The sequence below is a fragment of the Zeus faber genome (assembly GCF_960531495.2).
Source record: "Zeus faber genome assembly, chromosome: 1".
In the NCBI taxonomy this organism is placed as follows: domain Eukaryota; kingdom Metazoa; phylum Chordata; class Actinopteri; order Zeiformes; family Zeidae; genus Zeus; species Zeus faber.
In genome coordinates, this window is record NC_137193.1 from 41,075,197 (window position 1) to 41,100,793 (window position 25,597).

At 42.1% G+C, this 25,597-nt stretch overlaps 1 protein-coding gene across 1 annotated transcript in view; it reads left to right on the plus strand.

Annotated features, from left to right (window-relative positions):
- dot1l (DOT1-like histone H3K79 methyltransferase) overlaps window positions 1-17,070 on the plus strand; it is a gene marked incomplete at its 5' end in the record, with an annotated part of 43,604 nt that extends 26,534 nt beyond the window's left edge. The window contains 9 exons of the mRNA XM_080017617.1: window positions 1,036-1,445; window positions 3,146-3,248; window positions 3,396-3,545; window positions 7,260-7,302; window positions 8,722-9,350; window positions 10,036-10,238; window positions 10,395-10,468; window positions 12,439-13,092; window positions 16,932-17,070. Coding sequence (XP_079873743.1) covers window positions 1,036-1,445; window positions 3,146-3,248; window positions 3,396-3,545; window positions 7,260-7,302; window positions 8,722-9,350; window positions 10,036-10,238; window positions 10,395-10,468; window positions 12,439-13,092; window positions 16,932-16,942 — 2,277 coding nt within the window. The 3' untranslated portion in view covers window positions 16,943-17,070. The remainder of the gene's footprint in view (window positions 1-1,035; window positions 1,446-3,145; window positions 3,249-3,395; window positions 3,546-7,259; window positions 7,303-8,721; window positions 9,351-10,035; window positions 10,239-10,394; window positions 10,469-12,438; window positions 13,093-16,931) is intronic.
- Between the last annotated feature and the right edge of the window lie 8,527 nt (window positions 17,071-25,597).

Consider the following 25,597-nt stretch of genomic DNA (forward strand, 5'->3'; position numbering starts at 1 on the left):
TTTAGTTAACTGTACAGGGATGTAAACACATGTATGGTGAAAAAGGTCTGAAATATACTTATGGTGGTAGCCGACAGTTTTCCAAGGTCCAATGAACGCATCACTTCCAGCACTCATGACAGTTTTGAGGTGCATGCTTTGTTGTTTGTATCCTTATTTTTTATGTAAAATGGTGGCCAAAGGGGGCAATTAGAAACCAAAAAATGGTTTCAAATTGACTTAATCGGGTTGCCGAGGGCAACCGGCCAGCCATTAGTGTCGAGCCCTGAGTTACTTTCTGTACTTTCTCTAACATTGAGCTACTGATTCTAATGGGGAAAAGTAAAACCCAGCTTTGCACTTTTAGAACAAGCACTGCTTGTGTCTCTGTTTTGACTTCACTGTAAGATGAGATAAGACTTATCCCTTGGGGGAAATTCAGGAGAATTTGGCTAAAAAAATCAACAAGTTGGTTTCACAGCGTCTTTTAAGTGAAGGCACAAATTGTCACACTGACTTGTTTTGTCTTGAGCTCATCACTTCCACACAGTGCCGTACTTTTTTTGCCTACTTGTTTTATTGAAAGAAATGGCTCGTGGAGGCAGAGGATGAGTGCAGAGGATGGTTCTTTTTTTTTTTGACACTAATTATGTGCAGCACAGTCGACATGGAAAATGGCCTTTTCTACTTAGAAACCAAATCATGCACAATATACCCTTTGATATTCAAAACACTCAGGTTTTTGCATGAATTCATGTATTTATATTGTTATAAACACTCTTTGACCCTGTTACATACAGCGTATGTACAGATTATATATATAGTTAGTTATGCATACTTTTCCCACAATTTCAGACAACAAATGTTGTCTGAATGTGAATTGTTCATACACATACTTTTTTTGTTTATTTTTCATTGTATATTGTTGTATTGTATCTATCTGTCTATCTATATATGCTTTCTATCACACCAGCTAGAGAATGATAGCACAATTTCCCATTTAGACGTTTCACTGTGTTCTCGTTTGTAACGGTGCCCCCTGGTGTCCATGTGCAGATCAGCATCGTGGAGCTGGAGAAGAGTCAGCGGCAGCAGGAGCTGCTCCAGCTCAAATCCTACAGTCCCTGTGATGGTTCCCCCTACAGGAAGAACCTGGAGCAGCGCCAGTCCGGTGACGCTCCGTCCTCTGCTCCAGCCCTCAATGGCCTGAGCCCTGAGCTCTCCGTCAACGGCTCGCCCTGTTTCGACAGGACCAATGCCAAGGGGGAGCTGCTATCCCGCTACCTTCCCATCTCTCCGGACCACGACATCGTCCCCGCCAACCCCGACGCCCGGCAGCGGCAGCTCGGCTCCTCCCACGCACTCCCCGACTACACCCGCTTCTCCCCCGCCAAGATTGCACTGCGTAGGCATCTCAACCAGGACTCGACCGCCCACTTCAGAGGCCTGGGGCTGGCCACACACAGGTCAGTGCTCTAAACACAAGTATTTTGTAAGTTGTGAGAGTGTGGATTTGTTATTTTTTTGGTTAAGGAGTGTGCTTTTGTGATTTGATAGTATAATAAAACAATCATCAATCATTTAAATCATGTTGCATATAGGGCTGGCTATAAAAGATTCAATACTGATGTGGATGCTACTTGCCTTCATTACTGAATTTTATATTTTTTAATACTGGAAGTTCTGCATTCATAAGGTCACATAGTCCTATCAAATTAACTATTTCAAAAACAACCCAATAAAAGTAATTTTAAACAGGAAGAAAATTGCGAGACACATTGACTGATACTGTACAAATTTTTAGTTTTACTGGATAACTTTATTTTTGATCAATTTGGCTCACTGATGCTGAGATTAACTACTGCTAGGTATCAAACTGGTATTGATGCCATGGAATGCCTCTATACTTTGTCCGGTCAATGCATTTAAGTTGATACCATAATAAAAATATGTATATATGTAATATTTAATATGTGCCATGTATAAAAATATCTATACATTCAGTGTTTCCAACAGTATTATAATCTGGGAGGGGTAAGAGGTAAGAGAGAGTGTCCCTGTTAAACACAGTGCTTTCTTTTGTTTTGTTCAATGAGGGAATTGAGTAAAATAATGTACATCTAAAATAAAAACAATATATTTTTATGTGTTTTATTTAGAGGAACAGCTTCCTCGCCAACATCTATATTCCATGGAGAGGGATACAGTGCCGCAAAATTGCACCAATTGTTCCCACACAGGACACAGGGGACCCAAAATGTACTTGTGTTTTTGATCAACGATATCATATTAATTCCGGGGGCTTTAATGCATGAACAGAATGACAGATGAATAGATCTGGGGCTATTTTCTTTTAATATTCTTATTTTTGTAAAAAATAATAATTTATCTGAGCTATTTTAGAGATTTTTATTTTTTTTTTTAACTAACCCCATTTGTCCATAATTACTTTTCATATACTTTTCACATGTTACATATTAACAAATAACTAACGAACAAGACGCTATTGGTAGGGAAAACTTTCACGACCAACTTTTATCTGATTGGCGAAGCGACCATAATGTGACATTGATGAGTGCAGCTGCTGTTTGGCTCGAGTTGCAGGGAGAGGAAAACGGCGCGTGTCATACAGCGTATTTCAAGCTGCGCGCTCCAAATGATAATGTTAGTGAAGTTATGTGGGCCGTTTTCGGAACTACATACGTCTTTATGACTCGTAAAAATTGGTTGTTGGCTTGGTTGTTTTAAATGCAGCTAGATTAGGAATTATTTATGGCTCATAACACATGCCTATCAGCGATTATCAGCTGTGAAGCCACCTGTGAAACTCAACGTGTTGCTGCTTGTGGGGGTTGCCAGTTCACTCAGCTGGTTTCATTTCATTTTATCTATTTATTTATTCGGTATTGCTCTGGCATGAGGGATTCCAGTTTATATGTGGAAACCCCCAACTCACTTAAAGCTGATGCTCAAGGTGTGGGTGCATCTTTATCCTTTCACTTTCGGAATGCCCCACGTACCAAAACAAAATTACCAATCCGATTACGATTAGCGCATTCCTTATGTTATAGCTTTGAACCTAAAGTTTATTCTTCATTGAAGCTCAAAGTCCAACCATCCGCTGAGCAATTTTTTGTTTCATTTGTTGATTGTCTTTTTCTGACAGAGGGGAATTGGGTGGTGTGGCGTCTCCACTGGGACTGAAGCAGAACTGCTCATCTCCCAACGCATCAGATGGTCAGAGTACCACCCCTAAATGTTCAGACAGGGTAAATACCAGTTAACCTTTCTGTCCATTTTTGTTGAAACACTGATTTTTATCCAAATGCCTCATCGCACATCTTCTTTTTATTGACATTCATTATCCTATATTGCTCTATTTCTCTATCTTTCTCCCCCCTCTCTCTCTCATCTAGGGGGGGAAGGAGAAGAGCCCCTCTGGTCAGGGTGATAACACCATTAAAAGCCTTCCTATCAGCATCCCTCTCAGCACTGTGCACCCCAGTAAGCTCCCAGTCAGCATCCCCCTGGCCAGCGTGGTGCTGCCCAGCCGCGCTGAGAGACTGGTGGGTACTTTGGAGGGGGCAATACCTCTGATAATTCAGATATATCATGATATTTATAACCAACCGATAACAAAAATGCGAGACGGTATCTATTATCATATCATGATGTTGATTTATCGCCCAACCCTGGCATGTGTTTCTAAGATTATGTTCTCATGACAGATAATTGACATGTGATTTTCTTTTAACACAGCACATACTAGTGACTAGACTGCCTTAAAATATACACATTGAGTAGATAAAATACATTCACATACAGTACAGTAAAACATACAGTACACAAATAGCATTTATCAGGACTACTGTATTGTCATAAAATTGCATAGTCAAAGAGTTGATATTTGGGATTCAAAAAACTTAATTGAATGTACAGGAAGAGCAATTAATTTGCAGCTTACCCGGTCCATACACACAACTCCAAACTCACTGGTAGTCAAAGATATCTTAAAGGCAACAGATCAAAGTACATGGGTCGATAAACAAGCAGCAGTAAATAAAACAAAACATTTGGTATAGTTCATATAATTATCAAATTAAAATAATGTACAGTCATTTAAAAGGACTTCTGTCTGCATTTAGTTGCCTGATAGCAGAAGGAATGAAGGGCTCAGAGTAACGGTTTGTTCTCCCACAGGGCACATTATAACACTGGCCTGAGGGCATTACAGTGAATTCACTGGACAAAACTTGGTCAGATTGGCTGATAATTCTTTTTGCTTTCTGGGCTGCCTGTTTCTCCCAGAGGGAGCACAAGTCTCTTTACTGGGCTCCAATTATCTTGGACACAATACTTTTGGGCTATTTTTGTCCTTCACAGACAACCCATTAGACCAGCAAATAAATGGCAAAGTAAGAAGACTTTCAATTAATGATTCTAATAGTTACATAAAATAGTATCACAGATACCAAAAGAGTTAAGACTTTCACATTAAGTGAATTCTTTGTTGTCCATGCTTTAACTTGAGTTTAGAGTCAAACCCTGTTCCTAAATATTTATGTGTCAAACAAACTTCTGCACCATGTATAATGATAGCTTTTGCTTTGTCACTATTCTACCTGATATCAATGATTAATTCCTTAGTTTTTAATATCTTAGGGTCGAGGAAGTTATCATCACACCATTTAACTAAGGCAGATAGGGAACAACCATGATCTGACTTCGAGCCCTGAAGAAGAGACAATTGGGCGGTGTCATCAGAGAATTTCACAAGATAGCTGCCCTCTTCAGAAGTCCTGCCGCTGTCTGTGTACATAATATAAAGCAGTGGGTACAGGACACAATCCTGGAGTGAGCCCATATTTGAGACCTTGGTGTTGGACATAAGTCTATTTACAGACACGTACTGGATTCTGTATGTTAAAAATTCTAAAAGCAACATCAAAAGCTGATCAGGTAATTTCAAGTAAGAAGCAAGTTGCTCAATCAAAATACAGTATGAAGCTGCATCTGCAAAGCCGGAAAGAAATCAGCGAATAAAATTCTAACACGAGATTTTGGGTTTCGAAAGAGTTTTCTCTCTTGATAAGCAAACTGCAAGGGATCAATGAGGCAGACAACCATATCTTTGAAAAATCTTCCCAAAAATTTTCATGACAAGGGATTTAAGCACAACAGGTCTATACTCATTTATTGCCTTGGGATTTTTTGATTATGGATTGGGTTGTGAAAGTCTCTACCCTCATGTACGGGTTTCGGAAGGGACCTGGAGGCTTGGCGAGGGTTTTATTAATAATAAGAACAAAAAGAGTCACTGGCAAAACCGGAGCATAAAATAAAAGGAATGATCATTGTATGTTTTCCCCGGTCGTGTTCTGGTCCGCAGGCGTTTCCGCGTCCTGCACCGTGCGATCTCCACTGAAAAGACAGTACATCATGTACAAAATCTCTCCTAGCCGGGTCCGACCAATCAGCGCTAAAGAGGCTGATCAGGCAGACCCAGTACAGCTGCGCCGCTACGGAGCCAAGCCAGCCCCATCGCTTGTAGACGGGGTTTAACCACGCCCCCTCGTCTGCCACATAGGTATTTTAGTAATGTTTTCCATATTGTAGGTATCGGGCCAAGTTCGGCACACATCTGGAAGATGAGTGAAGACCTCACTTAGTCAGCACAATAGCGCAAAGTGTAACACATTCCTGAGATATCAGGATATCATTTTGAGGTACAAGAGACTCTCTTAGCAGGGAAACATTTTCAGAGAACTCAGACCTTTCAAAGCGAGAGAAAAATTTGTTAAAGTGTTGTGCAAATCAAGAGTCATCCACCGCATTCACACTGATGGATTGTTTTGTCTCATTTGTACATTGATTAATGGAGGCCATTGTTTTAATACCTTGCCAGGCTGCTCTAAAATCTACACTGCGTTATTACATTACTATCTTTACCCTATACTTCATTTTAGCCTTACATACAGGTATCCTCACTTAACGACCTACCTTTTAATGACCAGCTCTCTGACCAGTCTGTATTGTACGCTGTGTGCAATACCATGGCGTGCGCAGTGTCTCAGTGTCAAGCATCTCATCGCGCATCACCCTTTATTTACTATATACTGTATTTACTATATACACTGTATAAACTATATATACATATACACTATATATACTTTATACATTATATACACTGTATACATCTGATCCCCCATCACCATTCTCAGTCTCGTTCCCGCAGTCTCAGTATTCACTACTACACTAGCGTTCGCAATCGCCGCGCGATTAATATTAAATTGAAATAACTGGGGTCCTCGCTTATCATCCAATTCACTTAACGACCTGGCCCTAGGAACGGAATTTAACTGAACCAAAACAAAGATTGATCAAGTTATTTTGTGTGGTGGCAGAAGTCACATGCTGTTCATATGTCCTCAGAGTCTTCTTTAATTGACAGTGATTAAAATCCCCAAGGATAAATTTAGGGGCATCCAAACAGATTGAATTAGCCTATGCGTTACGTCAGCAATCAACTGTGCAGCAGCAGATACATTTGTTCACGGCTGTATGTAAACAGTCGTGGAATAAACCTGTTGAAATTCGCGAGGCAGTTGGTAAGGGCAGAGTGAGATTGTCAACAGCTCAGTGTCTGGGGTATATATCCTCTCACGGGCCACAACGGTGTTACAGTACCTCTGGTTGATGTAGAAATACACGCCTCCTCCTTGTCGCTTGTTGGTGAACGTCAGTGACCGGTCCAGTCGAAGCGACTGGAGGAAGCTTGCTGTAGTGGATGAGACTCCCTCCCTTCTGCCTCTTTTCCTACAATTTGTCATTTTATGCGATCTGCAAACTCCGTTGGGATGCTCTCTGGCACAACTCCATTTGTTGAAGTCTGTAGGGATAGGATAAACTCGCAATTGAGGGTGATTCTCCCGGGGATAAAGCCATGATATCCACCCAGAGCGTGTCCAGTCTCCTGGCAGGTGTAAAAGCCCAAAGATATCACACATTAAAGTATGAAGAACTCCACAAACGTCCCCATAGTCTGTATCTCTTGGACATAACTTTACACAAATGGGATTTTGCACGCAGGATAGACATTAAAAAAAATTCAAATCAATCTAACAGGACGGGTAGGCTACTCGAGTCGCAGTGTGGAGTAACCCGGAAGGGAACATGTCTTATGTTGAAGCTACTGCTAGTGTAATTTTAAAGGGTTTGACAGTATACTTTCATAGTTCAGTGATATTCTAATGTTTTGTTTTAATTCTATATGTCTACAGAGGAGCACTCCGAGTCCTGTGTCTCAAACCGGTCAGACCAATGGTGAGAGTCTCCATGATTACCTCACAGACATTCTGCTGCCGTAGATTTGCCATTTTCAACATCAACATATTAATAAAAGAAAAAAAAATGATGCCGCATGTTGTAATAACTTGCAACTTTTTATGATGAAAATGCAGACATGCAAATACAGACATAGAAAAAAAAACACATGAACACATGACAGTTGTAATTTAAGACAGCAATTTTGGCACTTTTTGCGACTGTTTTATACCAGGGCACTGCATATGACAAGCACTTTTACTTTTAATACTTTAACTTAAGTTTAATTGTCAATGTGGCACTTTTACAAGAGTAATTTTGTGTCTAGTATTGTTATGTCTACTTCTTCCACCACTTTATAATATATAGAAACTATTTATTTGGAATATTGACCACTTTGACATAGGGGTAGGAATCGCAGAGTAACTTATGATACAATAATATCACCATGCTTTGCCCAACGATTTTGCAAAACTTGATACATTGCAAGACAATTGACATCTACGATACATCACGATATCTGTGTAACTAAAGAAGAAAAAATACCCCTGAAAAGGCAAAAAGCAGGAATTATGTATTTATTCACTGTACTATTGTGTCAGTTTCACAGAACTTGACAACTGAGATGGAAAAAAAGTGCAACCAAGATATCCAATGTTTAAATATCTTAAAATATATTAAATATTAGACCAATAGTCACTTAAAATTTCTCACAGTTATAACAAACCAAATTTCATGAAAATCAGTTCAGAATTAAGTGAGTTACAGTCGATTTTGCATCTCTCAATACACACTGTATTTGTTTACTTGCGGATCTTGACCGCCCCAATAAAGTGGACACACAGATGCATAGCGGCGACATTGGCTTTATCCATAGCTCATTCAGGACGTGTTGTAAAGTAGCAGCAACATACTGCAGCGTAACGTACCGTAAACAAATCATTGCCCTTTAGCGTAAAACATAGGACGCATCAGTCTTGTCGATCTCTTTTCACCGCAACTATGCATTGCGGACGGCAATAAAACTGTATTTCACGAAGATGGTTACATTTTGCAATTAATCCGCGGTTCACATGCTTGCCGAACCGTGGGTGGGCAATCCATACGCATCACAGATCATCTATATTCCAATACACCAGTAGTTTAGAACGGCACCATGTTTTTATAAATATTATATTTGGCGTCAGTGTATCGATAATGTATCGCAAGATGAAGTATCGTGATATATTACAGTATCGACATTTTCTCCCACCCTTAATATTAAATATTGTATGAAAGCACCAGTAGACACCCCCAAAGTATTGTCCCAGAAATTGTTCTCTATTAAAGACCATGTTTATATTATATTGTTTACATTATTTCCCCGCTCTGTTCCAGAATGTGGGGGTCCTGTTGACGTCTTGCTCTCCTCCTCTGCAGGGTACTCCTCCAGCTCAGGGCTGATGAATGGAGGTTCTCACGGCGACGACCATGACGGCACGTCCTCCTCCTCTTCGCCCCACGCCAACAGCTCCCTCGCGGGGCAGGCCGGACGTGGGCCTCCCATGCAGAGCCCTCCGCTATGCACCGGCGGCGTGCTCCAGTACGCAGACGGACCCCCGCGCATTCTCCCCGAGGATGGCCAGGACCGGCAGGGGGTCGAGTCCGACACAGAGCCCCATGATGGCGAGTCCCGAAGACGGATCTTCTTCTCCTCTTCCTCATCCTCCTCTTCGTCTTCCTCGTCGGGAGGCGGAGCATCACGTCTCCATCACCACAATCACCACCACCACAACCATCCTAACCCTGCTGGATCCTCGTCCAAGCACGGAAACCATCACGGAAACCACCACCAGTCGCCCAGCTCGCACCACGCCTCCTCATCCTCGACCCTGCACCCATCGCATTGCGGCAGCGTTCCGGAGGGGAGGAAGCGCGGGAGGAGGAAGCGGAGCTCCGCGGCGGGGGGGGTGGCCGCAGCAACCAGCGGATCCCCAAAAAGGAGGTCTTTCCCCGGGCTCGGATCCAACAGCCACTCCTCAGGATCCCCACTCAACATCAGCTCTATGGTGAGACGCTTGAGGCGTTAAAGTGGGGATCCATGATGTCTGTGTTGGGGGGATTAAGTTCCAGAATTCCATTGGGACTTTATTTTCAAAAAGTTTGTCCTCTTCTGATCGATTGATTTATTTAGTTTTTAATTTTTTTCTTGGTACTTGAGGAGGTCTAGATCTGAGGGTGCTGTTCTTTTTTTGTGACTTTCATAAGAATCCATATTGACAGTATACTGACCACAACTAGCTCCTGTTTCATCAAATTCCCCGTGGCTGCCTTTCACTTCTTGCACTTCCTTGCAGGAAAAGGTGGATCTCGCCACCAAGAATGACAACAGCAAATAGAGAAGCACATTCCTTACGCAAATACATGGAGTTGCTTCAAAGGATGATTTAATCGCCTTAATGCAGAAAATAATTTTAATGTGATTATTGCGATAATATTGTAGTTCACCTGGCTGACTTGAAAGGCTAACATTGATTGACTTGAACGGCTTAGATAATCTTAAATCCACCAGAGAGATTGAGATCAGATATTATATTTAGATATCATCTAAAACGTTGCAGAACTTTTATTGATCACTGTTCAAGCTGTTTTTATAAGCAGGGATATTCAACTGCACAGACGATGGTAACAAACAACTTACCCCAAAAATACTTTGCTCACTGTGACTTACTGCGACTACCTGTGTGGCAACAGGTGAACAACATCAACCAGCCTCTGGAGATTTCGGCCATCTCCTCCCCAGAACAGGCTGGCCAAAGTCCCTGTGGACCCGACCTGGACCAGCCCCCAGTCCTAAAGAGAGAGCGGCCCCTGGAGCTGAACGGGGCTGCGTCCTACTCCTCGTCATCGAGCTCCGATGATGACTCCGGGTACCCTGCCGACAGCTCCAGCTCACGGTAACACATAAAGTTTGTGCTCAGTAATAGACACGGAATAACAATCAATGAATATACAGCTTTATGTGATGAAATATAAAAATAGGATTTAAAGTATAAAAAATGCAAAGGATGTTATTTACCCCCCCCCACCCCCCCCCCAATTGTGGTTTTAAGAATTGAAAGAAAAATTGCCACAATATCATTGGAGAGCAGAGATGGACCGAGCAGAGGCGGGGACGGTGAAAGAGGTCAGAATCCGGACTCACTCACACACACTCTGTGACCTTTATGAATAAATGTGACCTAAAGATGCTCACAATATGACACCTGGCATTAAAATGTGATCTGTATCTAGATATGTTATCTGGATAATGATAAACAGTCACGGCCTTGGCATTTACACCTGGTATTAATAAGTGGTCTTGTTATCTTTATTCTGCCCACATTGTGATCCTATCTCAGTATGCAAATTTGGTAGGTGGACTCATCAAAAAACATGGTGCATCTCAGGATGCAATACTACTTTAAATTTTATTAGATTTTTTTTTTCCTGCATTCAGCATGGCAACGAAAACAGATGGGTTTTTTTCTCACAAATTTGGCCGAAATGTAAGGATTGCAACCACCTCCAGATGTGGTATGGCTGATCCGATAGAATTCCAATTTCAATGCGTTATGCATGCATTTACACCTTGCATCGAAATGCATATGTGACCCACCATGTACTTTAGGATCACTTGGCGGCTTTCGAGTTTGTTCGTTTTTTTGCATCATTTGAAAGTGGAGAATCAGAGCTTCCAAACAAGGTGTCACTTGTGCAAATCAAGCAAATATTTTTAAAGCTATGACTTGTTAATGACAAGGGTGTGGCAAACCGTTGTTTTTGAGATAATCACCTCCAAAGTTTTACCCACACCAGGTTCATTCAGCCAGCTCCCAGAGTGCAAATGGGGTTGGCGGACAAACAAACAAAGCCTCATGGCTACTTAACATAAAGCTGAATGGGCCAATCAAGAACAGCTCAACAACACACAACTAATTTTGTTTTTAAAAAAAGCTTTTATTTAACAGTAAGAATATACATGTTTTTTAAAAGTGGAATTATTTTGGAGTTTAAAAGTATGGACAACACAACAAAATCTAGTCTGTCAATATTATCAGTCTCAGAAAATCTGAAACCTGAAAATCTGTCAACAACCTCAACGGACTTCATCACATCATCAACTTCTTCCGTTGTAACAACGGAATCGTTGGTCTCCTCCAGTGGTTCTTGAAAATATTCCGTTTCATTGTCGCATTAAGTTTGAAATCCGCTGTTTGAAATGTTCTCCAAGTCCTAAGTAATATCAGATTCAGCAGCGCTGTCGTTCTTCGTGTCGCCATCGGAGAACTGACTATCATCGCGGAAAATGAACACTGACTTGGATCTATCGCACTGGCCAGATTAAGGTCCGAAATATGATTTATAGCTCCCACCACCTGCTTCGTGTAATCCATAACGATACAGAGAAGAAAGTTTTCACAGACAAGTGAGACCCAAACACCCCCGTGCGGCGCTTTAACTGTCTGTTTACGGAAGTGACGTAGGTGCGTGAGGCGCAGGATTTTTCTTCTTCGCCGTTTCACAACAGTGGCTCCGTGTGTGTAAAAGTAGTACATTTAAACGTTGAATTCTATCAAAACAGTTTCACATTGTGACCTCATATCACATGGTATATGGATGAGTGATCTTCACCTGGATGGTCAATTTAAAATGATCAATCGGCATTGTTCAGTGCTGTTCTGCGTCTCAGTAAGTGAACTGCGTTTCCCCATGTAATCTAATGGGACTATTTAACTCCACGGTTTAACATTTTTCTACTATTTATAAATCAAACTCGGTTTTGAAGACAGATGTTGAAAGATAAAAAAATAAAAATAAAAAAACACAAAGGAACACGAATATGGAATAATAATTTTCCTTCAAGAAATGTTTTTTCAACTTATTTGACTGCTCCTGGCGGTTTTAGAAATGCGCGAGATGGCGGCTTTTGCTGTGGTGTGATACATATTTCCTTATACAAATAACATTTCTAGATGCGGATCGCATTTTAATGCCAGGTGTAAATGGGGTACAGGAGGCCATAAATATTAGTAGCTGGAGTCTCTGATATTTCATTTTGAGTTCAGAGATGGTGTTGTGAAGTGTTTCCCTAACATTGGCGTTCCCTCCTCCTAGGTAGGAAATCAGGCACCAGCAGCGGTCACAGCACCGCCAGCGAAGCGTCCTCTTCGTCCTCTTTATCCTCCACCAGCAAGTGGAAGTCCACCTTCTCCCCCATCTCAGACCCCAAGCAGCCTGGCTTGAACCCTCGACAGGGGGGCTCCGGCAGGGGCGGGGACTCCGACTCCGACCACAAGCAGCAGCAGCAGGCCAGGAAAGGCATTGAAGGAGAGACCTCGGCCTACGTCTCGTCCAACCCTTTCCTCAGTCAGGAAGCGGGGGCCCTCAACGGCGGCGGGGGGCCACAGGGGGGCTGCGTGCCGGACCAGCGCCAGGCCCCCCAGAAGCAGAAGGCCTCCCGAGACTGGGAGCTGAAGGCTGCCAGCAGCTCAGTCAGCCAAAACCTCTTCATCTCGGCGGCCGCCGGCACTGGAGGAGGCATCCTCAGAGGCAAGGTTGGGGGTGGCCCGGCGGTGTCGTCCGCCTCGGGGGCTGGTGTGGGACAGTACCTCGGGGGTCAGTTTCCTCTCGGCGGGCCCACTGTCCTGCAGTCCCTGTTTGGTGCGCAAACTGGTGCGCCCACGGTGACCGGGGCTGCGCGGCTGGTCAACGGACACTCCGCCCTGGGGGGCTTTTCCAGTGCCGGGCTGGCGGGGGGCGCAGCCGGAGGTGAGGACCAACGATAAAAAATTCCAAATCACACATCAGATTGAGAAACTTAATTTACCTCTCATTTCATACGAGAGCAACTAGTTGTGCTTCTCAAGAAAAGAACTAAATGTTTTAAATACACACGTGCTGATTCAGAACAGCAACTAAAATTCAAAGAAGTACAAAAGGCAGTATAGATTAAAAGATATATATATATATATATATATATATATATGTGTGTGTGTGTGTGAGCCTGACCTGGGGTCTTTACTGAAAGCCTGAACTCCCTCAAGATGTTGGGGAGTCAACACCTTCAGGTAAGTGGAAGACCAGAGCTGCTCTCCACCTCACTGACTGTTTCACCGACTGATTGACTGACTGAGTGACTGACTGACTCCTGATGCTGCTTTGCTTTGAATGGCTGCTTGAGGGCTGAGGTTTCAAACACCCTTGGAAATTGTTGCCACAAAGACGGCCAATACACAAATTCTGAGAACTAGTATATTAAGTTCATTGACTTCCTGACAAGATCTTATTGCTCAAAACTGTTTTGATTTGGCTCTCTGAAGGTAACATTGATTTTTGTCATTTTCTGAAGGGTGTATCTGTCGGGGTTTGTGTCAGTCATTTCACTATGACGGTGAGTTTAATTAGCTTAAATCACACACACCTCTGGTTTTGATCATTTTTATACTGAGGCTTCTATTCTGAAGCTGTAAAATTTCCTAGTTTAGCTGAAGTCACAGTGGACTGACTGTTTGCTCATTGTTGCTTGTCTCGCTTAGCACTATGCACAACCCGGCTCAGTCCCTGCTTCTCTCTTTCTCTACCCCTTTGTCTCTCTGTCTCCCTTCCTCTCTCTCTCCTGCTTCCCATCACTCTCAACCACCTCTCTCTCTCTCTCTCTCTCTCTCTCTCTCTCTCTCTCTCTCTGCTGCCCCCACTCCCTGCTCCCTCCATCTCTGCTGTGTGATTTCGCAGGTATATTTCACCATGTGGTTCCTGCAGCGTCGTCCCATCAGTTTGGGACCTCGCTGCCCGTCTCCGGAGGTCTCGGCTCGCTGCTCGGCCTCTCCTCCTCCTCCCCCTCTCCCTCCACCTCCTCCGCCCAGGCCGCCTCCTCTCCGTTGCCCCTCTCCCTGTCCCAGATCCAGCAGCATGGCCGCATGCAGTCGGTCCTACACAGCGCCTCCCCCCCTGCCCTCTCGCTGCCTCCCCCGCCCCCACTGCACAGCACCGCCTGCTCCACGGCTCCCACGCACTCTGAGGCCCCGTCTCCTCTCTCTTCCCGCGCAGATGCTTTCCACTCCTCCCGCATTTCCCACCCCTCCCTCCACCACCATCATCACCACCACCACCACCACCACCACCAGAGAGCTCAGTCATCCCTCTGTCTCTCTACCTCCTCCCCCGCTTCTGTGTCTGCTGCTGCTGCTGCTACGGCTGCTCTCTCCACCTCCTCCCTGTCCACCCCGACCTCCTCATCCTCCTCTCGCCCTTTCACAGTTCACTACTCACCCCGGCTGCCTCCGCCCCCCTCGGCCGACAGCTCCGGGGGTAGCGGAGGCGGCGGGAGTGTGGGGAACATGTGGAGGACTCTTAATGTGCATGTCACCCACAGCACCTCCCAGGTCTCTGGCTCCCGACCCAGATAGGGCTGGGGATGGAGGTCAGGAAGCAAGATGGATGATGGAAAGGAGTGGGGTAGGGTGGGGAGGACAGGACAGAACAGAGACTGAAAGGGAGGGAGAGAGACCGGTAGGAAGGGAAGGAGAGAAGGGGGGGAACCTAGCTTCCTTTGCTCTCACAAGCTGCTGTTCTGTTTGAACAGGGTAAGTCCATGTGGTGACTCGACGGATAAAGGGAAATTCCACCCGTGGCGTCTCCTCCATCAGTAGGAGTAGCTTTCTAGAGAAAGCTGCATTGTCCATGCTAACTTGTCACATTATATCGCTTGACAACATACTATATACAGCCACTTTATTAGGTACACCTTGCTAGTACCAGGTTGGACCCCCTTATGCCTTCTGAACTGCCTTAATTCTTCGTGGCATAGCTTCAACAAGGTGTTGGAAACATTCCTCAGAGATTTTGGTCCATATTGACATGATAGCATCACACAGTTGCTGCAGATTTGTTGGCTGCACATCCATGATGCAAATCTCCTGTTCCACCACATCCCAAAGGTGCTGTATTGGATTGAGATCTGGTGACTGTGGAGGCCATTGGAGTACAGTGAACTCATTGTCATGTTCAAGAAACCAGTTTGAGATGATTTCAGTTTTGTGACATTATCCTGCATTATCCTGCTGGAAGTAGCCATCAGAAGATGGGTACACTGTGCTCATAAAGGAATGACATGGTCAGCAACAATACCCAGGTATGCTGTGGCGTTTGAACGATGCTCAATTGGTACTAAGGGGCCCAAAGTTTGCCAAGAAAATATCCCCCACACCATTACACCACCACCACCAGCCTGAACCGTTGATACAAGGCAGGATGGATCCATGCTTTCATGTTGTTTACGCCAAATTCTGACCCTACCATCTGAATGTCACAGCTGAAATCGAGACTTTTGTTCATTTTTGGTGAGCCTGTGTGAATTGTAGCCTCAGTTTCCTGTTCTTAGCTGACAGGAGTGGCATCCGGTCAGGTCTTCTGAGGCTGTAGCCCATCTTCTTCAAGGTTCAACGTGTTCAGAGATGGTATTCTGCATACCTTGGTTGTAATGAGTGTAATGAGTCAGTCTGCCCATTCTCCTCTGACCTCAACAAGTCATTTCCGTCTACACAACTGCTGCTCGCTGGATATTTTCTCTTTTTTTGACCATTCTCTGTAAACCCTAGAGATGGTTGTGTGAAAAAAATCCCTGTAGTTCAGCAGTTTCTGAAATACTCAGACCAGCCCGTCTGGCACCAACAACCATGCCATGTTTAAAGTCACTTAAATCCCCTTTCTTCCCCATTCTGATGCTCGGTTTGAACTTCAGCAAGTCATCCTCACCACGGCTACATGCCTAAATGTAATGAGTTGCTGCCATGTGATTGGCTGATTAGCTATTTGTGTTAACAAGCAATTGTACAGGTGTACCTAATAAAGTGGCTGGTGAGTGTATATTGCAACAGTTCCCCTGCCACAGGTGTGAATCCATGGAGGACTGGCAGTGTTGCCTCGGCGGCGTAGTTTTTATGATCACAGTCAACAAAAAGGATCGCTGGCCAAAACTCCAACATAAAACACAACTGGCACCATGCTTCTCTTTACTGAAAAGAAATAAGAAATCTCACCGGTGCCAAGTTGGACCAACTGGCGTACAGGGGTTTGATTAGCACGACTCATGCATATGATCGGATCGCAAAAATACCGCAAGCAGAGTGCAATTTTCAGCACTGATATACAGTTATAGATTCTAATTCTAGATGTTCTAATCAACGCCTCTACCCGATTGGTGATACTATTCATATCACTGATGATTGTTTCTCCCAATTCCTTGTGTGTATATAAAAGCACCAATGGTCATCCCCAAAATATTGTCAGATTAGCAATAGAAAAGTGTTCTTTTTAAAATATTGTAATATTTGATTTTGTCAATATTGCCCAGCCCTACTGTTTCTGTTCTTCCTAACTTGGCATGGGTAGAGGAACACTATTCGATTTCATCAGTCAATTTCACTCCTGCTGTGGCCACTAGAGACTATTGGCCACAAAGGGAGAATTTGATTTGATTGTTCCGAGTGGTGGAATTTCCCTTTAAACAGTGTGAGGAAACGCGTTAAATTTCTGACGGTAACGTGGCCGGTCGGCTGCCTCTCTGTCTTTTCTCTTTGTGTTGTTTCTGACTGTGGGTGTCGTTCCAGGTAATTGCTGAAAACTACCTCATCCCAACGTAACCTATGCAAGTGAACATGTGTGGACCAAGGCAATGGCCTCACCCACCGGTGCTGCACAACTCTCCGACAACATCGCCTCCCAGACCGCTTCTGTATGGGACAACACACACACACCTTGACACCACTGTGGCACTCTGGTCAGACTTCACAGGGAATGGTTCTGCTTCACTGTGCCAGAGGAGAAAACAAGATAAGATTATTCTACAAGTGGAAGTGGTCGTTAAGCTTTCTGCTGTGACATTGTGGTGCTCCAATAATACATACCAGTATTATTATTATTGTTTTTCTGTAAGTCAATAAAGGCGCTGACTCTTCATTTTAATTGAGCCTTTTAATATTTCATATTTTTATTTTTAAAATATTATATATTATATAGTATTATGTAATATATACATATTTTTAATGTAAAAAATATTTAATATTAAAAAACCTTTTCAAAACACACACAAATTGTCCATTCAGTCCCTTTTATGAGCTGTTTCCACTATCTTGGACCAGCACACACAGACTAATCCACCAAACTGCAGTAGTGGTTTTTCTGCATTTTAGGGGCTGCACCTTCATTGAAATTAAATGTGTAAGGTTTTTGAAAGTTTTTGACTATGAAGCAATATTAAAAAAAATTAAAAAAATAAACATAATTCTTTGGTGTAACTTCACACTGGATAGACGCATATGTAGCAAACGGACCAAGCCCAGGTATTGACAACCTTTAAACCCCTGTTGTCTATAAGTATATATATTATGACAACCCTAATGTGATGCAGAATTTATGAATTACCAACATAATTTTAAGGGTTGCCAATAGTTGATTCACAGAATTGCTAAATGTCAGCGTGTCAATAACATTTGCTGCTTCATTTAATCCAAGTGAAAAATTGGCCAAAAATAATCTGTAGAGGGGGACTGGTCTGTGTCGTTCTGTGCTGTTTAAATCACCCCCACTGTCTGGTTGAGAATTAGAAACTCTTTGTGGCCACACGTTTAACTCTATTTTAGAAGAATTAAGTGAAACCGTTAACCTGCTTTGTTGTGAGAATGTATAGTTGGGTGTGGGTGGTGTTGTCTATGCTCTATCTTTGTCGTAGGGGCGCACAGATTCCAAAATTGGGATAGAGTATCGAGTCTGAATCAAGAAAGCTTAATTACCATCAATCAGATACTAGCATAATGTCACCTATTATGCTTGAGATTGGAGTATGTTAGATCTGATTTTGTCGTGAACAAATCAGTGAATCAGTAAATTACTGGAAATTAAATCAGTGATCTTACTATTGAAAAAATTCAGATTAAGTAGATACATAAGATGGAGTTCTCAGTTCTTGTCAGACCAACAAACCGGTATCAGTGCGTCCTTAGTTCGTAGTGCTTCACTACTTGGGCAGAAGTTGTACACATTCTGAAATGGGCTTAAATATATATATTCTTAAGGTAAACGTAAGATGCGTTTTATCTGTCAACTGGAAGTCGGTTGACATAAGGGACTCGGAATGCTTTTATGTGGATTTTCGGAGCTGCAGTCAGTCGAACAGAAAAACACATCCACATCCTCACACACTGGGAATTCAAAAACAACAACCACAATGTACTACTGGACTGTCACTCGTGGGTTTGCATTGTATTTTGTATTTTTTATTTTTATTTTTTACAATGTTTGTACTGTGAATCTGATTAATTCTTGGACTGTATAATTGTGTATAATTTTTAGAATATTCTATTTATGCTGTCAGTCTCTCCATCCGTTTTTGGTATTTGTTGGTATTTGTCTTCCCCCTCTCCTTGTTTTTTATTTGTAAAACCTGAAAGAAAAGTAGAATGCAATAGTTTGTTTACTTGACTCAGTCTGAAAACAATGGTGCTAGCTCCGGACTGTGCCTGATCATATTTATTCAATATCGAAAAACATTTAAAAAAATAATAATTAGAATAAATTAATGGTGCTTTTTGTAAACAAGGCAAACTTTCAAACTCCAAAACTTCTACTGCAATTCTCATATTTTAAATGCTATCCTTCCCCAGCCATCCACCCACCGCCACCTCCTAAAAACCTAGTGTACAATGATTTCAGCTACTCTGTGTGTGTGTGTGTGTTTCTCACACTGGACCCTCACGCTTAGCGATCTAAATTGTTACTCTTTTCTCTGTTTGTTGATAAAGGTGACACACTGTTTTTGTACATATGTTCTCATTTCTTTGTTTCTTTCTGTCTGCTTCATAATAGATGGGGGGGTGTGTGTGTATGTATATATATATATATATATATATATGTATGTATATATATGTGTGTGTGTGTGTACTGTATGTACATGTATATATGTGTATGTATATGTGTGTGTGTGTGTATATGTATGTATATATATGTGTGTATATATATATGTATATATATATATGTGTGTATGTGTGTATATATATGTATATGTATATATATGTATGTATATATGTATGAGTGTGTATGTATATATATATATATATGTGATTGGGCAAACACAGGAGATTTTGTAGAGGGGATGAGGGCCGGAGGTGTGGAAATATTTGCAACGAGCTGCAGGGAAAGAAATTGCACACATGCTTGTGTTTTAACGCAATGTTGTGAATATAACTAGATTCTAGTAACTATTATGAATTGTACCAAATGTGTTCATGTTTTGGCCTTTTTTGGCCTCTTCCAAAATGGTGCTTTTTATTTTGTTTGCCCCCCCCCCCCCAGCAATTCGGCCCTTAATGTTCAAATATGGAACCTCAACCTATCACGATGCCTGCTTTCCTTTGGATGTTCAATCACGTTTCCCTTCCTGGTGTGCGTAATGACCAGAGCTTATAGATGGATGTTCAGATCGTCAGTTTCAATGAGTCACTTGCAGGACAAGGAGCCAGGATTCCACTTCAGCTTTCTCAATGTCTCTTGGTTAATTTTATTTTATCAGCAGATTCCAACGTCAGTCCAAGTAATAATCACAGCGTTTATCTCAAGGTGCTTTCCTGTGCACTCGAGTGATCTATAAACGCAAATTTGTTTCTTTGAGTTATTTTATTTTATTGTTCAAGAACAAAAAGGAAAAAAAAGAAACGACAAATAATCCAATAACTTGCTCTTTCTGGAACCTTCACCAGAGAGGTCACGGTCCTTTATGTTACCAGCACTGAGAGGTCTTTTGTAATTACCAGTTCTTGTCGACACTGTTCTGATTTTCCTATACCTAGTGTTTAATACAAACTCACAGTTGTTTATGAAGCTTTTTGTTTGACAAGATGCTGATCAGCTTTTAATACGACTCGTCACAACAGCACGGTGCTCTCCTTCACTTAAAACAAGGAACATGCAGCTATGGACGGTGACTCCTCTCATCTTTTTGTGCTATGGAGAGGCGTTTGATAATCTTTAACAAAATCTTTGGTGGCTTTTTGCTGTTCCGTCTAAACTTTTGGAACTTCCTACAGTCTGGAGGGTCAATGACATGTATGTGCAAGTGAGAATGCAATTGTTTGGCAAAGGTGTGTTTTTATCAGTGTTGCAGGTTTCAACCGATTTTCTCTTTTTGTTTGATTTGTTTCTTTACCTCGTAGATTAATGTAGAGTTGGTTCTGTGGACAAGGTGCTGTGTTAAATCCTTTGGCAAATTAGCTGCATCTAAACCTTGTCTCAGGGTTCCCATGGAATTTCAAGAAGGTCATGAAAAACTTTTGAAAATGTCTATACAGAGAAGCTAATTGAAATTGGACGATTTTAGTTGGTCATGGAATACCATGTTTTTTCTCCAACCTATTCTCAGTAATTACTGAAATAAGTCGTTTTTAGAGCCCTTGTTAGATTTGTAAATGAACTGTCCTTGCCAGTAAGAACTTAAGGCTTCATCTTCGTATTGGGCAGGATCTCTTGATTTGATTTGGATACAAAGGGTAATGATGCAATCAAATGTCGATTCAATGAGATGGCTTATGATATGATTATACTTATAATACTAATATTTATTTACTGACATTTTATGAATAATGAAAAATTGAATCCAACTGTTTATTTTATGACGAATTTTCATTGAAAAAATTCAGTCTTAATACAATAATATAATTTTTTGTTCAGTTTTAATTCAATTCATTTGTTACTGGTTTTAACTTAAGCAGAAAATGATTGCATGACTTAAGTATCTATTTAAAATGTTCAAGTCGATTCAGACATTTAAACAATAGAATCAAATATTTTTTCTTTATAACCAAGCACTCTGAGAAAAGTTTATTTCACTTACATCAAGTAAAAAGTTAATAGTCACAAATTTTCGTTGGACATACATAGAAATTGGTCATGGAAAAAAAAGTCAGGAAATTTCACCTTTGATTTTAAGTTGGGACCCTGGCCTATGCAGTTTCCCAACACTCTCCATCCTGCTAGATAATCTGTGGCAGCTTTTGCTGCGGAGGCGTTTACTCTGAATCCTGCCAAAGGTTACACTCAGGAACTTCACCGGTCGCTTGAAATGCTGCAACACCAAACTACTTGCATGCCACAAATTTATCTTCTATCACCAAGTGCAATACAGGCCCTCTCTCCCACTCCTCTTTCCATCTCAGGACCTGCAGAGAGTTGTTAGCAAGTCTACGACGAGGTTACAAAAAAAAAATCAACCCTCTGTAATTTGCCTTAGATGAGCACCTGTCTCTTAAAAAGCCTGTTCTCACTGTCACATACATCCAGCCTCTTCAGCCTAAACCTGCTTTATATGATGGCTGCAGCACTGAGCATCTTTCTCCTGGTCCAGGAGTGTACATGGTGATGTTAAACTACATGACCAGTGTGTTACTGATCTGATCGGTGAAGCCAGGGCAGGCTTGAGGTGCAATAATGGCAAACCTGCGTTCCAAAATGCCCTGGGTTTTCATGGGGGAAAGAAATCTTGCTATTTGGTGTTGGTGCTTTTATCTTAAGATGGTCAAATGACAAATTGAGATGTGTTGTTTTTGCTTTTTATGATTATTATTAAAATTGTTTGATATAATCGTTGATTTGTTATGTTGTGCTTATTAAGGAGTGACTGTGTCTTTGTGGTGAGAGAGTAGCACATTCTGTTCAAACTTACACATAACTGAAAACCAAAAATTATGTTTTCTGAAATTGACTATATGTAGTAAAGTAGCGTGAATACACGCTACTCACAAAAAGTTAGGGATATTCGGCTTTTGGGTGAAATTTCAGGATGAACCTAAAATGCACTATAACCTTTACACGTGAACTTAATTTGACCTTCTCTAAACTTTTGAATGCACATGTCCAACTGTTCAATGTTTCAGTACTTTTTGCACAACTTGCTGTTCTCTAACAAGGAGCTGAACGGCCAAATTCACAACAGGTGTTTGATCCATCAATCGACCAACACATTTCCTGGTTTAATTAGAATTGGTATTTAAACAGTCCTCTTCATCATGCTGTTCACATTTTGACATCATGAGACCAAGACGACACCTAACAACTGATCAACAGTACCTCACCATTGTGAGGCTTCAAACAGGATGTTCTCAGAGGGAAGTGGCCTCTGAGCTTAGAGTGTCACAGAGCGTCATCAGCAGGTTGCAACAGAGATACAGAGAGACTGCAAGAGTCACAGAAAGGCATAGAAGTGGACGTCCTTTGGCCACATCCCACACTGATGACCGCTTCATTGTGAGCAGTGCCCTGCGGAACCAGATGATGAATGCCACTCAACTCCAAGCACATTTAAGGGAGGCGAGAGGCACCCAAGTGTCACGTCAGACCAATCGAAACCGTTTACAGCAGCGTGGTCTGCGTGCTAGACGACCTGCAAGGGTACCTGACCACCCACCAGGCACAGGCATCATCGTCTTGCATGGGCCAGGGAGCATTTAGGCTGGACGAGGGACCAGTGGCCTCAGTGCTGTTCTCTGATGAAAGTCGATTCACGTTGAGCAGAAATGATGGCCGGCAACGGTATCCAACAATGTTGGAGACGTCAAGGAGAGCGCTATGCATCAGCCACTGTTGTCACCAGACGAGCCTTTGGTGGTGGTGGTGTTACAGTGTGGGCAGATGTGTCTAGTCAATGCAGAACTGCCCTACACTTTGTGAATGGTACAGTGACAAGCCCAAACTACCTGAATAACATAATTAATCCAGTCATTGTGCCCCTGCATGAACAACACAGGCCTCATTTCATCTTCATGGACCACAATGCTCCAGCTCATGGAGGTCGCATTATTAAGGAACGGCTGCTGGAGACTGGGGCACCTCAAATGGAGTGGCCTGCACCTTCTCCAGACCTGAATCCCACAGAAAACCTATGGGATCAGCTGAGTGGCCGTGTCGAGGCTCGTAACTCTGTACCCCAGAACCTCAATGACCTGAGGGCCGCCCTTCAAGAAGAGTGGGGGGCCAGGCCTCAGCAGACAATAAGTCGACTTGTGAACAGCATGAGACGTCGTTGTCAAGCTGTAATTGATGCTCAAGGGCACATGACAAGTTATTGAGACATTGACATTTTTTGTTGTGGTAAACCCACAACTGTTGTTGGCTTTTGTTTCAATAAATTGTTTGAGATGAGGAAATCACCATTGCATGCTTCTACTTAAATGACCTACTTTCATGATATAATATCACTGTAGCGTGAACTTTTTACATTTTCCATAAATGTCACCCGAAAGCCAAATATCCCTAACTTTTTGTGAGTAGTGTATATATACAGTGCTGCTTGAAAGTTTGTGAACCACCCAGTCACTGCTTTTGTGAAAAACATTAAAATAACCTTATTAAAGATACATCCAAATCCCAATTTGTAAATCACACCTTCCAAACAATGGATACATACACAAAAATAGATATATTTTCATTATTTAATTCAACAAAGGTGGTTTATTTCACAAAAACTGAAAATGTAACGTGTAAAAGTATGTGAACCCTTTTATTAGTGGCTTGTGGCTCCGCCTTTCCCAGCCATTACTTCAACCAAACATCTTCTGTAACCACTAACCAGTCTCTCGCATCTGCTTATGGGGATTTTTCTTTGCCCACTCCTCCTTGCAGAACCCAGCCAGTTGAGAGAGGCTGGAGGGACATCTGCTATGTACGAACTTCTTCAGGTCTTGCCACAACATTTCAGTTGGATTAAGGTCCGGACTTTGACTGGGCCAATCCAGAGTGCGAATCCTCTTTCTCTGAAGCCATTCCTTTGTAGTTTTGCTGGAATGCTTTGGGTCATTGTCCTGTCGCATAATCCATTTTCGTACCAGCTTCAGCTCCCTGACTGATGGGAGATTCTGGATTCAGGAGATTCTGGTCAAGAATTTGTTGATACCCCTGAGAATACATGGTTCCTTGGATAATATGGAGTCGTCCAGGCCCAGAAGCAGAAAAGCAGCCCCAGACCTTCACATTTCCACCAGCATGCTTTACTGTTGGGAGGAGGTTATTTTCTTCATATGCAGTGTTGGCTTTTCTCCAAACACGGTGGTTTTGATTGTGACCAAATAATTCATTTTTGGACTCGTCTGTCCATGGAATGGACTTCCAGAAGGCCTCTGGTTTGTCCAAGTGCTCACTGGCAAAGTTGAAACGGGCAGCTTTGTTCTTTTTTGGGAGCAGAGGCTTCCTCCTAGCAACCCTCCCATAAATGTCATGGCTATTCAATTTTCGTCTGATTGTAGACACATGCACATTTGTCCCAGATGCTACCACAGATGTCTGCAACTCTCTAGAGGTAATGTGTGGGTTGGCCTTTACCTGATTTGTGATTCTTCTGGTGCTTCTGTGTGATAGTTTTGATAGGCGTCCACTTCTAGGCAGAGTCGCTGTCATGTTGAAGGCCTTATGTTTGTAAATTATTTGTCTTACAGTGGATGGATGGAGCTGGAATCTTTTGGAGATGGTCTTATAGCCCTCCCCAGACTGATGGGCTGTCACTACCCTCTTCTTCATGTCCTCGGATATCTCCTTTCCTCTCGGCATTGTTGATTTGTATGGGACCACAGTGGTTTGGTTGGTTTCCTCTCTCTTTTAAATTAGTGCAGGCCAAATCCTTTCCCAAGGATGTCTCATTTCATTGGTCTGCTTAAATGATTAATTTAGCACCCAAATGTGTTTGACCTGAGTCTGTTACCTGCTTGACTTAACCAATGCAGGTGGGGGTTCACTTACTTTTGCACATACACTAATTCCATGTTTCATGTAGTTTTTGGGCTACTTAAACAAGTCACACTAAACAAGTACATGCAATTGATAAACATATATCTGACATTTCATACATAAAAACTGGTGATTATAAAATAAGGAAATCATGGTAAAACAACAGAAACATCTAAACTGCTCAAGGGGTTCACATACTTTCAAGCAGCACTGTATATATATATATATATATATATATATATATATATATATATATATATATATATATAGATGAGCAATTATATTTTAATAATGGTTACATTCATTCCCCAAAGACTACTACAACATAGACAACTAAAAATTAAAGCCTTAAAACATTTTTAGCATTTGATATACTTCTGATTTATAAGTGAATATCTTTTCACAGCAAATCAAAACAACTTTAAGACCAAAATAAGAAGAGGAAAAATACACTTAATAATAATATAACACTTAATCCCACAGGATGATATAGTACTTATCAGAATGTCCT